At 37.6% G+C, this 15,402-nt stretch overlaps 1 protein-coding gene across 1 annotated transcript in view; it reads right to left on the bottom strand.

The window, feature by feature from the left end:
• The window catches only part of LRMDA (leucine rich melanocyte differentiation associated), a 694,523-nt gene that overhangs the window by 312,014 nt on the left and 367,107 nt on the right, over positions 1 to 15,402 (bottom strand). The window contains exon 3 of the mRNA XM_087764921.1: positions 34 to 160. Within this exon, the coding sequence (XP_087621047.1) occupies positions 34 to 160 (127 nt within the window). The remainder of the gene's footprint in view (positions 1 to 33; positions 161 to 15,402) is intronic.

Below are 15,402 nucleotides of genomic sequence, written 5' to 3' on the forward strand. Positions count from 1 at the left end.
TGACATTTTGCAGGTATTTCTTTGAAAGGATATTTGGTTCTTGTTGAGCGTTAAGGTATGGAGGTGAGGTAACCTGGGTAACAGAAGGTCATTTCCGAGTAGATTGTTGTCCAAGATCAGCTCTTCCAAGTAACTGAATGTTTTCAGTCCTTCTAGTGACCTGCAAACGACAAAGGCAACAGGAAAAATGATACTCCACTAAATCAGGGAGGCCATTATGAGCTGAAATAAATATTTTAACCTTCCCTTTCAGGAGTGGGAATAGTTTTGGTTTGGGTCTGTCAGAAGAGTGAATGACAAGCATTAGTGGCAAGGGGAGTGCTGGCACTGCAACACATCCTTCACATGCTGGCAGGATGAAGGATGGGGGTCACTTAGTGAGTAGCCAGGATCCAAAACAAAAGGCTTCAGATATGGGGCCTGCAGGATGAATTTGTCAATGTCTTGTGCCTTCAGGCACCCAGCCTCGCCTGACCCTAACCTCCATTCCCAAGATAAATAACTCTGTCACAGTTCACCTTCATTCCCTGGACACAAATTTAAGTTGTCATCCATCATTTCTGCCAAGAAATATCATACCCCGCTAACAATAATAAATACAACTTCAAGTATCATTTCTTAGCAGTTACCTTACATGCAATAATAGGAAATAGAGAAGGGATTTTTTTTCCTTTTTATTAACCACTTAATTTGCTTCTTGAGTCCCTGCAAACAAAATAAAATGTTCTTTACACAATAAAATGCAGAATTACTCCAGACAGAAAAGGTATTTGCTTTCTTTTCGGAACTTACTGTCCCACTGTCAAGCCACAGGTCAGACTGCAGAGAGCAGATTTTAAAAGGAACAATTCACGATATGGAAGTGCAGATGATGGCTTGTAAATAAACAGGATTCTGGAGGTATTCATTCCTCTGATAAAAAAGTACAGGGAAAAAACCTAAAAAGAACACTTTGGTACCTTGTTAAGGCATCTGTTCCAAACTTGATTCTTAATGCTTGCACATTCCAACAGGAAAAAAAACCCCACACATTAATCAACTAAGACACATGGTATACGGAGCATACGCACAGACACGCATTCACAGCTCATTCACCTACCAGACACCTAAAGATATGCTGAGATTGCATGACTTGACAGCTGATCTACTATGCCTACCAGTGGGAAGATCATCACTGTATCTCCTGGCTGTTTTATAAAATGTGATTAATAAGGGAGATACAGTCTATGCTATTTATTCAGTTTCCAATGACATTTATACTGAGGGGATTTCCTCACCCTCCCCCTAGTTTTTGGCAAAGGTCAAAATACAGCCAAGGTCCCTGTTAGAGAGTTCTACAGGCACTAATACTGGAGGAAAATACAAATATTTTTAGAAAGTATATGGGTTTCAAATTAGACAATTTAACATTCATCTGTCCAACAAAAACAAGATACTGCTTTTGTAGATACAACTTACTGACCACTTATAAATCACAGTTAGAGGGTTCAAACAACCAAAAGAAATCAAGTCTGTGACCTTTACGCTTGGTACTGTACACTAACCTATGAATATTCAAGTAACATTTGCACAACACTGAAACAGTGTATTTCAGTCCGAAGACTCCAAAGCACTTCCAGTCTGTTAACTTGGCATTCTGAAAGGGAGGTACAACTATTACTAATGCCATTTTGATGCTGGGCAGCCAGACCTGAAGAAAAATTGCCATGCCTACAACCTATGGCATATCTGTATCGTTACAATGCATTGAGACTACAGTTTCTGAAGCTGAAAGAATAAAAGCCTCTATTATAAACATTATACTGAAACAACCACCACAGTAACAGTCACACTTTTTGCATTTGCCTTTAACAAGCTGTTTCAGAAAAACTCGATTCAGCCTACATAAACTGTACGCCATTAAGAGCTGTGCTGGCATGCTGTATTAAGCTAGCTATTTCAGCAAAGGGTCGCAACAGACTTGGTTTTGCCAAAGTCAAGATCAGACCAGATATCAGCAAACATTTCATACAGTGCTTTCCCCCAAGTACCTTTAAAAGGCAAAATCACCCAGAGGAAGTAGCAGTGAGTTTATCAAGCTGTTATGAGTTTTCATTTCAGTTTATTTGACAAACTTAGTTTAGCAAATTCCCCTTAAATACTCTTTATTATATAAATAGTGGATTATTTCCAAACCTCACATTTCAATGTAAGACTTTGACTTGCCAAAGGAGTTCAGAGAAGGCCACCTTCTTGTCAACACCACAGAGCCTTATGGGATGTTAATAGGTCCTTTGTGAAAAAACATTGCTTGGGCTCTGGTCAGTGTCAGCATCAAAATACACATTGTTCCTGAGTTATGTTACGCAAATATAATACTCTTATCATGAGAATCAGCAAATGGTTGGCAACTGGCAAGGAGAAGAAAGCGCACATCCAAAACTGCTGCAGGGGAGGCATAAAACAAAATGACAAGCCATGAAGTGGGACAAAAGGCCTTGAAACACTAGAGGGAGTTGCCTGTTGAAACAGCCTTTCTTTCAGAAGCCTGGGCTGAACACAAGGGTACTAGTTTCATAGACAGGCAGAGAAAATTGTGCGCAAATCTCCTTACACCTGTCTGGTTTTGATAATTTTTGCCATGTAACGTTATTAGCTCCTCAGTTAAAAAGGAGCCGTGGTACACAGGGGGTTGCTTATTAATTGTTTTCATGTCATCAGAGCAGTGTGCACTTGGTGATTTAATCACCTAAATTCAGAGTCCAGGGAGATGGGAGGGGCTGCCACAGTACAGAGAGAGGGTGTAGCCATTAACATAAATTTACATCCATATGTTATTTTGCTATCCACAGAATTCTCATTTTTTCATCTTAAACAGAAGAAAAAAACTAGCACCAAAACAAAATTGGTAAGACAGTTGGTAAAGAAATAAAAAAGAAAAAAATATATTTGCTATCATTCAGTGATACTAGCTACTAAATTCAAGGCTACAATGATAATAAATAAGTAAATATTGCCCAGCAGTTGTACTCCACCATTTAAAAGTTTTAAGTACAATCCACACAATAGGTTTTATGGTACAAATTTCAGCATGTCCCGTAACTTCTATGTGCCTCAATTTCCCACCTGCAGATGGGAGATAACATCATTTACCTAAGAAAGGATTGCCATTGTGAATTACTATATAGAAAGCATTTTTGAGAAGCTAAGGTAGAAATCAGTACCAAATACTGGCATTTTTATTTTTAACAAGGGTGAGATAGTTATATTAATATACTCCAAGTATTTCCTTATGAGCCCTTTACAAAACAGGAAAGGAGTGTGTATATATACACAGCACAGCAAGAAGCACACAAACACCCTAAAAGAGATGAGTATAAAAAGATGGAAATCCTCCAAGAAAGAGAACCAGTCTAAAATTAAATCTGTGCTGTTTTCTCATAGTTCACAGAAGAAAAAATGTCTCCCTGTATTGGTATATTAAAACAAACACACAATCTTACTACCACAATACAACCAATGCTTAAGGGGCAGTGGCAAGCCATTGTTTTCCCTAGTTTCAAAAGGCTAATAAACATCACTAAGGTGTATTGCAGGTTGCTTTTCCTTGCTCTAATGACATGAAAGCTGCCCATTGTCTCACCCACAGGTACCATCTCAGTTACCTCATTGCAGGGCTCACACTCTGCTCCCAGAGGAGAGCAAGTGCTGCCAAGAGATTTCCATTGCAATTTCCAAAGTCACATCAAACCGACAAAACATCACAACGTATTCAGTGCCGCCTCATTCAAACAGAAAAAACTTTGAGTTTCCACTGTAATTAACCCTATCCTCGTTAAGATAATTATGATCAAGCTCCCTGTCACAGCTAATATCACAGCATCATTGCCTATGGCTCACGCTTTGCCCTCATTAGCTTACAAAAACACTGCGCTAAACAGGAAACTGACTCCCCCTGCAAAACGACTTAAGATGTTCTGTAACCAGACAGTAAATAATCCTTTGGAATACAAAGGTCTCAGAAATGTCATTTTATCCAAGTCCTTTGGCTAATCAGTATGATTTCTTCTAGCTTTCTTTTCCATAATTCATTCATGGTTTATAAAAAAGTTTTAATCATAAAGGAATGTCATGGCAGAGATTTTTTTTTTTTTTCCTATGTGTATTCATGGCAATTGTCAACTACACTATTTCATATGGTCCCTCTGGCCTGATGGGGATTCGGTTACAATAAAACTAAAGAGCAGCTCTTCGTTTTGGTAATATTTGACAACGAAAACACAAGATTTTATAAATGAAAAAAAGCAGAAGCCTCTCAAGTAAGGGACAAACCTTGGTACTCTTCAGTTGTCCTTGTCCAGAAGAACAAGCTGTTCATAAGTACACGCTGAAAAAGAAGTGTTCCTCACATTTTACCCCACCCCTCCATTAATAAGACAGCTGCCTCATATGTAATGACTTTTTCCTCCTGTTTAACAGGAAAAGAGAGAGCAGTTAACAATATGTAAATGAGAGAGTTTGGCTTTAGCCTTGAAATTGATTTGCACTCTGTTGACAAGAGATAGCCGTTACCAGAAGTTAAAGGCAGAGCTGTTACAAAACAAGAGCTTTATAAAATACCTTTTTTCTTGCCTTTTATGTTTTAACAGATTACAGGAGAGCAGAATCAACATGAGAACCCTAGTACTAGATAATTTCAGTATTTAAAGAACAGAAATGTAATTTCTATTTCTCCAGCACCTGCCAGCCAAGGAGCACAAAGCATTTTTTTTTTAAACATTAATGAATTACTCTTCAAAAACCTGCTGAGCTTAAAATTCCATTTTGTAGTAAAGCAGAGAGGTTAAGTGACTAACGAAAGGTGACCTCCAGCAATTTTCTAAGAGACAAGGAATAAAACCCAGAGCTCCTGACTTCTAGTCCTTTGACTTAACCTCACCAAAACAAAACAAAGAGCAATAAATAAATGCTATATATATATAAAAGCATAAGACAGACACGTGTAAGTTTAGAGTTTGCATAATTCCCTGGGAATGCAAAACATCATTTTTGGTTGACTTACTTTGATTCCTGTTCAATTTTAAATTCCATTTAATCTGAAATATAGCATACAAATAAGGGAAAAAACCCAAGCCGTTTCCAATTGTGTTCTGATGGTAGAATGGGTTCGGTGAGTCTTCTGTGCTAAGTCCCTCGGGCTGAGGCCTCTGTCAGAATTCTACTCTCAAACCTGCTTTGGGGGGGTTCTGCTCTAAACACACCTCTCACCTGTGAGTACAGAAAAATACATAATCTGTTTTAAAGAAAATACTGTGGCTAGAATTCAGTTCAAATTCCAGAAAAAAAAACACTCATCATTATTATAATCACAAAAATACTGCGAATCGAAGGTTTATGTATTTCCCACATGCAGAGATAGTAATGGCAGATAAACTACAAGTAAATCATCAAAAAATGACCTCTACACTATTCAAGCATAATAGCTTTTCTTTTCTGCAGTCCTACTAATGTTTATACCCATTTTTCTACGTGATAATACATCCAAACCAACACAAGAACAAAAAACAAACAAAAAAAAAAAGCAAAAAAGCACCCCAGTGAAAGTAAAGAACCTCCAAAATTTCTAGTGTGGGCCAGGCCCCAAGTTAGACTAGACAAGGCATCAAGGCATAGAACAGGAATTGTGAAGTTCTGTTCAATGGGGAACAAGCTTACCAATGTTTCCAAAACATGAAATGCTTTGTTTTGTCTAACAGTATTTTGCAAAAGGCTATCTAGAAGTAGCATTTTGTGTCACTTCCAGTCAACCTGTTTCCAGATTTCTGTTGCTAGATAGAAAATATCTTGAAGCAGCTCTTTGAATAAAACTTAAGGCAAACCTGTGAATATGGTCAGCAAAAAGAGAAAGTGGAAAGAAATGAATGAGCAGAATCATTAAATACCCGGGAAGAAGAGATTTCCGTAAGAAAAGATTAAACCTGTGTTATGAACTGGAACTACAATTAGTTTCTGTGTCTTTTCATATAAAGGTCATACTTAACTTTCAGACATACAATAAAATGAATATCCATCCCTCGTTTATCCCCTTTCCTTATACACTGAAAGGATACAAGACTACATGGGACACCTTATTACCAAAAAAGATTGGGGTGAAAACATCTTGCACAACAATCATAAACTAGAGCTATGTAAGCACATTAAAATGGTGAGGATTCATGAAACCCCAGAATCTTCATCTGGTTTTTATAGTCTTGGTCTGAGTCTTACGCAGCAAATTCCATTGCTTAAAAAAAAAAAAAAAAGCCCAAACTACTCAACCCCTCCAAGCCACCACCCACCCCCAAACCTCAAAGAAAACACAAATAAGAGTAGAGCCAATAAATAGATAGACAAAATGAGATAAGAGGCCTTCTGAATTCTAAATGTTAAGTTCACAACATTTCAAACCCTTTCCTACCAATTATAAAACAGAAATGCAGAATTTCTTGAGAGAGAGAGAGAGATTTTGCTGTTAAGCAGCAGCTCCCCAAACGATGGAATTATCCGAAAAGCAACAATGCAGATTTATCTCATCCATCTGTAGAAGCCCAGTTATTCATAACTCCTTACAGCCAGTGACAAAAGAGGGGCACTTCCAGAAGGTGAATCAGACCTTCAGGTGAGGCTCAGTGAAGTATACATATTTGGAAGGGATGAACGTAGCCTATTTGTCCAAAGTCTTGCAATAAAATTAGAAGAAACTGCAACATTAAGATTAAATAAACTGTTACAGCTGTGCCCCAGATGGGCGGACTTTTTTTACCTGGTGAAATAAACTACAAATCCCAATTACAGTTTTCAGTAGACCACAAAAACATACTAGAGTCAACCATTCAGTTTGTTTAACCACCATTCTTTCCTACCAAGACTCTAGTCAAAACAAAAAAAAAAATTATTTTCCTGGCCTAACTCTACCATGAAGCAACCAGACTGACTGGGGCAGGGTTCAACTTCTCTTCTAATGAACATCCTAAAGTCTCAGATTTCACTATGTGTATTTAATACAGCTCTACTCAAGAGGATAGCCCAATAATACAGTTCAGGCTTCTTCCTTTATGTTAGGCTGCTTCTTGATCAGAAAATGAGCTCTTAGTCATCTAATGATTGAACAACTATCATATAACAAAATACAGTTTGCAAAACACAGCTAAACATTACCAAACAGAGAGCAAGTGACTGTATGCATTCATATTTTATCAAAGGGGATTCTGGAAAAACCACCACTAGGAAGTCCCTGAGGTTCAATGAATGCATCACTTCAATAATATTCCTAAGTACGGACTTAAGCATCCTTCTGCTGAAATTTCTTGAAAGTATTTGATGAAGAATAACAAGGTTAGAGGAGTTAAGAGAAAAACTTGGATGTGAGTGTCTATTGATTCATTTGTCTTTCCCCAATTTTAACATGAAATTCAGTCCTAAGAAACAAATGGCATTTTAAGAAAAATGCCAACACTGACATTTCCTAAACTTGAAAGAATTCAAGGAAGTATTAGTGATTAGAAATAGCAAAAGAACAAGTCAGGGTTTACAAAATATAAATCTACCTGGTTAAAAAAAAAAAAAAAAAGAAAGAAAAAACCCTAAAACCCTATAATGTATTTATTTTTAAAAGCACCTCTCAGCTCCATGTGCCAAGTTAAGAACCTATTTATAAACCCTCTAAAAAACAGCATTATAATGGAAACAGGAGCAAATTCAACTGCAAAGGCAGTGCCATAATGAAAGCTTTACTGTATCTTGGATCAATCTGTCACTCTGCAATTCAGATAGTAACCTGACCCCTCCCCTTTTTGCACAGAGAAGGGGGGAGTAACAAGCCTGTAGAGTGAGTAGAGTAAAGCCCATTTTGACTACTAGAGTTCAGTGAGAAGGGGGAAAAGAAAAGTAATTTTTCTCCCATCTTCCACAACAACCAAGGCTGAGGATTGACAAGCAAATTGACGCACTGCTCAGAGGGCAAAAGATAAATGTTTGATGAATTGGCCATTGCTGGAGGAGTGATGGGCTTCATATGTGCATAATGGACTAGCTGCCGTTCAATTCAGATTGCCTGCCAAGATAAGAAACCATAATGAATGGACCAAGCACAGCCTGTGCCATAAGAAAGTATAATCTGGCTAGTTTTAATAAACTTAATAAAAAAGATGAAGCAGAGAGAGGCGAGGGGACTGGCCTTTGTGACCAGCTATAAGAGGTGAGAACGACTAATAGACTGTTCAAGCATGATAGCAGAGAATTATTAATGGACATAACACGGAATTCCTCGATCTTAAAAAGTATCTTTAGAACAATTTAAAGTCACAGGGATCTACATATGTGCATACCACAGACACTGTAGTACTTCTAAAACAGCATATAACTGCCACTTATTTATTATTTCTTTCTGCTACCTACTCTGCTTTGTCTCCCTAACATCCTTTATCCCATCTGCATGGCATCTTAGTCTGTACCCAGATCCACACAACACATCAATAGTTTTACCAACAACTCCTCAGAATCAAAATAACCCCCTAATTGTAACCCAACAGAATTCAGGCTCAAGTTCCACCAGAAAAGTTTTGGCTACAAAACTACACTGCTAACTTTCACTCCCAGTGGAGAAACATCTTTTACCACCAGAAGTGGTCACACTTGGTGTAACTGCATTTGCTTTTGCAAGCTATGTTTCCACCAAATACGAGAGATTTGCCAGTACAGTTATCGCAAAAAAACCCCAAACCTTTGTAGCACAGGCAACACCAAGTTGCCAGCAATAGTCCTTTTGGTCTGGGATTTGCTATGTTGGATGCTGTTCCCCATCTGTACCCGTAACCTCTAAGTTCTGACCTTTTGCAGCACCAGTCAGCACTACGAAAAGACATTAAAAACAAAACAAAACTCTTACAGTATTTTACTGTATATGGGTATATAATAGTGTAAAGTCTGGTAATCACCACCATTTTCACGGTGAGTACCATATACACACAGGGTCGTTTTTGCTTATCTTTTCTCATTATTTAGCCACATGAATAACAGTGGCTCACTTTCTGAAGCTTACCAGACATTGAGACCTGAATCTATGACTGAAAATGCTAAAGAAATCAACAAGAGAAAAAACAGCCCTGACTTTTAAAGCGGTGGGATTAGACCAACAATCTATTTCTTTGTCAAGAATCAAAGGGCAAGAACACACCCTTATGTGTGCATACAACACACAGTACTTGGCCAGGCAGAACTGTTTTTCCCTTTAGGTAGAAAAACAAAGAAAACAAAAAAAGAAGGAAGAGGAGGACTGCAGAAAGATCCTCTTGACTGAGGGCAGCTAGAAAACACATTATACAGAATAACATCATTGTTATGCATGTTTGTTTTCTTGTTTTTACTTTTTTTCCTTTGATGATGAAAAATAAATAAGGAAACATAAAATAGTCTACTTGGGTAAGCATTCACGCTACCACCCCCTTGATGTCAGTTATGTAGCCTGTGTCATAATTTAAACAGAAATTATTATATGCAAGACAGATGTGTAGTTTTCAGTATAAATTTTATCCAACTGCAAAAAGAAAGTAAATTATCAAGCAGCTCAGTAAGGCTCCCACTACTGAAGAAAATAAAGTTTTACGACAAGAGGGTCTCTCCTCTCTCTCTCTCTCTCTCCCTGTGAGTGAGAAAGTGAGTGGAAGAATAAGACAGAAAGGGAAGGCTCAGGAGTGCTGGGTGAATTATAGACTGCCTCTCAAGATTCACAGCTCTTCGTGGTAGGAGGTTAATATTCTCACATGTCATTAGGTCTGCTGGCTCTACTGATGGCTCATTGAATCAGGCAGCAAATTATTTCCTCATGCTGCAGAGGACACCACACTTCAAAGGGAAGGAGCCAGGGTCAAGACGGCTCTCCAGTTCGATTAATGAGTTGGGATCAGCAGAGGTTGCCTGTAGGTAAGAATGTGACTGAAGCTTTTGACAAAGCTGACTTTTTGAACAGGACTTGACCCAGGCCCCTTACTCCCCTCCCCACCAAATTTTATTTCCAACATTTGCCTCTGACTGACCTGCTCAGGCCTGTTGGGATAGTTTTGACCTCCTCAGTCTTTGTAACCAGACACAGGAGCTGTCTGCCTATATTTGATGTGTCTCTCCCTGAAGGCCACATCAGCTTATCCAGGCTCATCAGAATACTTTAGAACTGCACAGCAAAATAAGATAGAGTAGATTAATTTCAAATTTTTAATCTTCTCATGAAATTTGTTAAAAAGGGGAAGAAGGAGAGGATGACTAAAAAATATTTCAGCTTTCAATAACACTAAGAAAGATTTCTAAATGCTGTTAAATGCAGATAAGAAGAACACAAATATTATTAAAAGCATACAACTTACATATTAAGATGATGGAAGAGCAGAAAATATATGTTCCTGCTTACATGGATTTGCTGACTAAGAATATTCCTAGCAAATAATGCATTATATAGAATATTCCTCTAAAAAGTTTTTATTTTTATTGCCACGGTAGCAAGAGATTAGAGACAATTAAAACTTAATGGTCACTGCATTCATCTCTTTCTAAACGCTCAATGGTATCCTTAGTTTGATGTCTCTGAAGTATTTTAGTGCATATTTAAATAGATTTAATAAAGTACTGAAGTGAGATTCATTGTATTCATGTTTTTTGGTAAGATCTACTTAAACTGCACACTTTCTCAAACAAACACGAGTAACTGAATCAACACGTAAGCCACTGTTGGTAAGCTTCCAAAATTCACATAGCTGCTGATTATTGAAACAAGAGTTTTGTCAATGGCACCAACAAAATTGTTCACACAAGCTTCCAAATTTGTTATATATTTAAAAATTTTGTTCAAGAGTATTTTATACCCTTATGTTCCCAGTGCAAAGATCTAGGTTGTCCTTCAATATTTATTTTCATCACAGTACAAGTTTTAATATCCTCTTCCTAAACATTTTGTTCACCAGCATCCTTAACACTCAAGCACTTGTTACATACTAAGTTGACAGTATACTTTAAAAAAAAAAAAAAGTTTAAGGCAAAATATCAGTCCAGAGATGTCCAAGGACGGCAAAAAGGTGACTGTTCAAGCTTTGCAGGTTTAAGCTTTGTGTTAGCACAGGTGCTTGAATCAGAAAGCTACACATCTAAGTTTTGAAATTAGAATGCTTTTATTTTTAAATGTACTGAGCAAACAACAGTTCTTATAGCCCTTAAAAAAAAAAAAAAAAAAGCTGGGACATTAGTGCCTTAAAAAGATCATATCACTTAGGTACCTTAATAACAATTTAGGAAATTTGACTTTTGGTGTGTTTAAAAATCTTTTAACAATCTCCAAGTGTAAGGCAAATTTTCTTCTTTACTCTTCAATGTTTCTTTTTGCACTCAAACCATTATTTGTAACAGATTTCCTTACTGTAACTAGCATTTAGGCCCCAAAAGCTAGTAAACAGATTATTAGGATCTATAAAACTTAGGATAAAACCATACAAGATCTATGCATGACTGAGTCAAATAAGAATAACTAGAATCCTTTCAAGGAGACTACGTAACTGCTAAACAGCACATCTTCCACATGGATGTGCTTTACTCTAAAATGCAAGTATACACAAGCAAGAGACAACTTTTTCTTTTACTTATGTCTGCGCAATCTCCAGTGAATTGTACATTATGCAAGTGGAAGCTTGCAACACCAGAAAAACTGTAAGAGGGGAAATGCTTTTTCATGGGTTTGTTTAAACAAAGTAACTGTGTTATTCAGTCTGTCATCAGTGTTAACATTATATCCTGTTTCATCTCTTTCTAGAAAGCTAGCGGCATACCAGAGATCATTTGTGAAATGTGTGTATGTCTTGTATAATACTTAGCAGGACAGTATGAATCCTGTACAGAAGGACAAGTCCAGCTGGAGTGGGAGGTAACTGGCCAGTTTGACACTCCGGGGAGAAAGAGAAAATAGTTGTGTTCAGGGCAAGGAGGAGCCACTCCGTTGATACAAAATGGAGAATGACCAACAGTTTCCAAACATGATCACCAAAGTTTCTGGTTTCTGACAGCACTAAATCAGAACTGATGGCAGGACTGAGAAGATACATTGCTGAGACACCTGGACCCGAAGTGGTACCTGCTGGAATCCATTCCAGAAATACTGGAGAAGATTGATCAGCAAGTGGAAAGGTGACCTGCTAAGTATACACAAAGAACAAGTTTCTTATTTGTCCTTGTTTCCATTCCTAAAACTAAAAGCTTTCGGCTAAGTCTTACTAAATAGAACTTTATTTTGCTTTCAGGTATATCTGGTGTTTGAGGGGAAGGTAGTACCAATTACCATGGTACAGTGCTTCTAGAGAGATAACAAATCTAAATAAAGACAAAAAGAACAAGAAGTCCTGTACCTAACTCAAGATGAATTAGAAGGCCCAGCTGCAATGAGTACTGTTTTATACCAAGTTGGATGTAGTCCATCTGGGGAACTGTCAGGGCAATTATGGAGTTTGGGAAGGAACTTGTAAACTCATAAATCACCCTTGCAAAGAGCAGAAAGCAAGGAAACAACCCATGACTTTTGGGAATCATTACCACACACTGCACTCAGTCAAACACTGTTGCATGATAACCACTCAGGACTAAATGTTTGTACAACTTTTTTGTGTTACTGGGCCTTATGGTAATCCTGCAAAGATTTATGTATGTGAGTTCAAATTCAGAGATAAGCATGTGCTTACATCTTTCTGATTTTTGATAATGCTTTAATATAATAATCTGTTCATTAAATCTGTTGAGTCAAATTGGAGTTTTTTGCATTTCAATGCAACTCTTGCAACATGCATTAAAATTGTTTTCATAAGTGTTTACATAAGTTAACAATAAATGCACAGTCAAAACAAATAAATTTATTAGTTTACTTTAAAGTTCATTTTGGTTCTTATTTTGGGTATTTTTCCCATTGCTCATATTATGCAAAATAATGAGTGATATTAACACATCACCTCAGCAATGGAAGCATACGGTATTTAATAGTGAAAAGCATTTGGTCAAAACAAGACTCTAGAATTCAGCCTCTGAAATTACAAAGATTATCACACTCTGAAATGTGAGCAAATAAAATTTCCTAGAAATGTACATGGTAGATAACAAATACATTTCTTCCAAATCAATACATAACTTAAAAAAAAAAAAAAAATGGAAAGGAACATGCACATCACAAAAAATGCCGGATAGTGTCCTCCTGTCAGTGTCCTCCATTTCTACACAGCAAGTATATTTAAAATTGAACCATACAAAACACTAGCATGGAAAGATAGCAGGTAACAATCTTACAGTCCAAGAGGATGGACTACAGAATCTATGGCACGTTTTTTCATGTTGGGTTTTCTTCCCCCTTCAATCCCTAAAATTAATAAGATTGTCTAAAATCTTATTGGGAAAGTACAGTCCAGCATAAATCCCACCTTCAAAAGATACATAGCTGTGGATTTGATAGGCTACGAATGAGGAAGATGATGATGAACAATTACTAAAACATAGACTGTATCAACACAGTCTTAGTTGGTCACTATATGCCTGTACATATTCAAATGCTCTTCACATCAGACAGCAATACAAAAAGTCCCAGAATCACGTTACAGTAAAGGGACCATCCTGACATCTCCTAGAGCAACAGGTAACCCTGTAGCACCTCGGGTCCTTCTGAGCAGTTTCACAGGGACAGTCACCCACCATGGCCCATGATGGAGCACTCTGACAGGAAAGAGCCGTCTCGAAAAAACAAGCTAGTGTTATTCCCCTATACTGCCCTTGAAAGAGGCACAGGTCTCAGTTCAGTTGTTTTTCTATGCCCAAGAAAGAGAATATACTATTTTCCAGTTGGAAGGCACCTATGATGATCATCTAGTCCAACTGCCTGACCAATTCAGGGCTGACCAAAAGTTAAAGCATATTACTAGGGCATTGTCCAAATGCCTCTTAAATGCTGACAGGCTTGGGGCATCAAACACCCCTCTAGGAAGCCTGTTCCAGTGTTTGACCACCCTCTTGGTAAAGAAATGCTTCCTAATGTCCAGTCTAAACCTCCCCTGGCACAGCTTTGAACCATTCTTAAAGACAACAGATATTCCACAGATTAGGAAAAGGCAAGCAAAAGGAAGACAACACTGAACTTCGATATCTGGGTTTTTTTCGCATTTCACTGTCATGCCAAAACATACAGAGCCTACTAAGGGACCACAAGACTTCATTCAAAACAATATTATTTAAAAATCAACACCGTTTTCTATCATGCCAGAATAAAATCAAACACCATAAGAACCTGAGGTTGAAGGCTGAATTACAAGCAGAATAGGCTAGTAGCTGAGGATGTGCTATTATATACACCCTGTCAAACAATTATCTAAGTCATATACACATTTAACATATAAAACACATTTCAATATAAAAATTCAATATAAAACTCAATAAAGTATGTAGTTCAAAGTTTATTTCAAGCTTTAGTTGCTGAATAAACATTGAATGAGGAATTTAAAGGTGTAGCCCAGAATAGAGGCCTGATTATTTGCGTTGCCACTGCCTCCAGTTTTTTAGTCCAATTACCTATAAAAATAAATACATGAGCAGCTACAACTTACTATGCTTGAATCCTAGTGTAAATAATATAACCTTTTGTACAAGTCAAATTAATAAAAAACTCAAACCCTACCACTTCACTGAGTATAGACAACACTTGACTGTATGTCGAGTTGAATTGTAAGCCCAATGCTACTTCAAGATGGATCCACCTCCCCCCTCAACACAACGGCTGGGCCTGGCTGTGAGGAAGCACTGGAGATTGCCAGACATAAATTTATCCATTTGAAGTCTACATTACAGCCATCAGCCTATCTTCAGCCTAAGCCATATGCTCACTCTTTTGTCCGCAGAGGAATTTGATGACAATTAGATTTCTGAGGGGCACATAATCTGCTCAAGCAACAAAAATAAAGATGTAATTTACCTCACACTTGATCATGTGAACCCGCCTGGAGTGTTTTGAAAGAAAACAGAGAAGAGACTATCACAGCAAGCATGCCTATGAACTATTCCTTGCTGACACGATTAGGCACTTTGTTTTAAAAAAAAAAAAAAAAAAAACAAAAAAAAACAAATAAAACCAAAACAACAACAACAAACCCCACCAAACCAACCAAATAAATAAAAAAAAGCAAGAAGGTTTACACTCATGGCATTACCGGATTTCCAAGTGCCGCCACAGTGGCCACCAGTCACCCGCTGCCAGCCCCTCCCCATTTCCAGAGACCACATCAAAGCACCTTTGCTGCCTCATGGCCTTTTATAGAGCAACTTCAGCCACTTAGGAAAAAAATGGCTAAATAAAGGCTTGGACTTAAAACACTAAAAGAAATA

The sequence above is a fragment of the Nipponia nippon genome, unplaced genomic scaffold (assembly GCF_047370975.1).
Source record: "Nipponia nippon isolate SJK-2023a ecotype South Korea unplaced genomic scaffold, ASM4737097v1 scaffold_3, whole genome shotgun sequence".
In the NCBI taxonomy this organism is placed as follows: Eukaryota; Metazoa; Chordata; class Aves; order Pelecaniformes; family Threskiornithidae; genus Nipponia; species Nipponia nippon.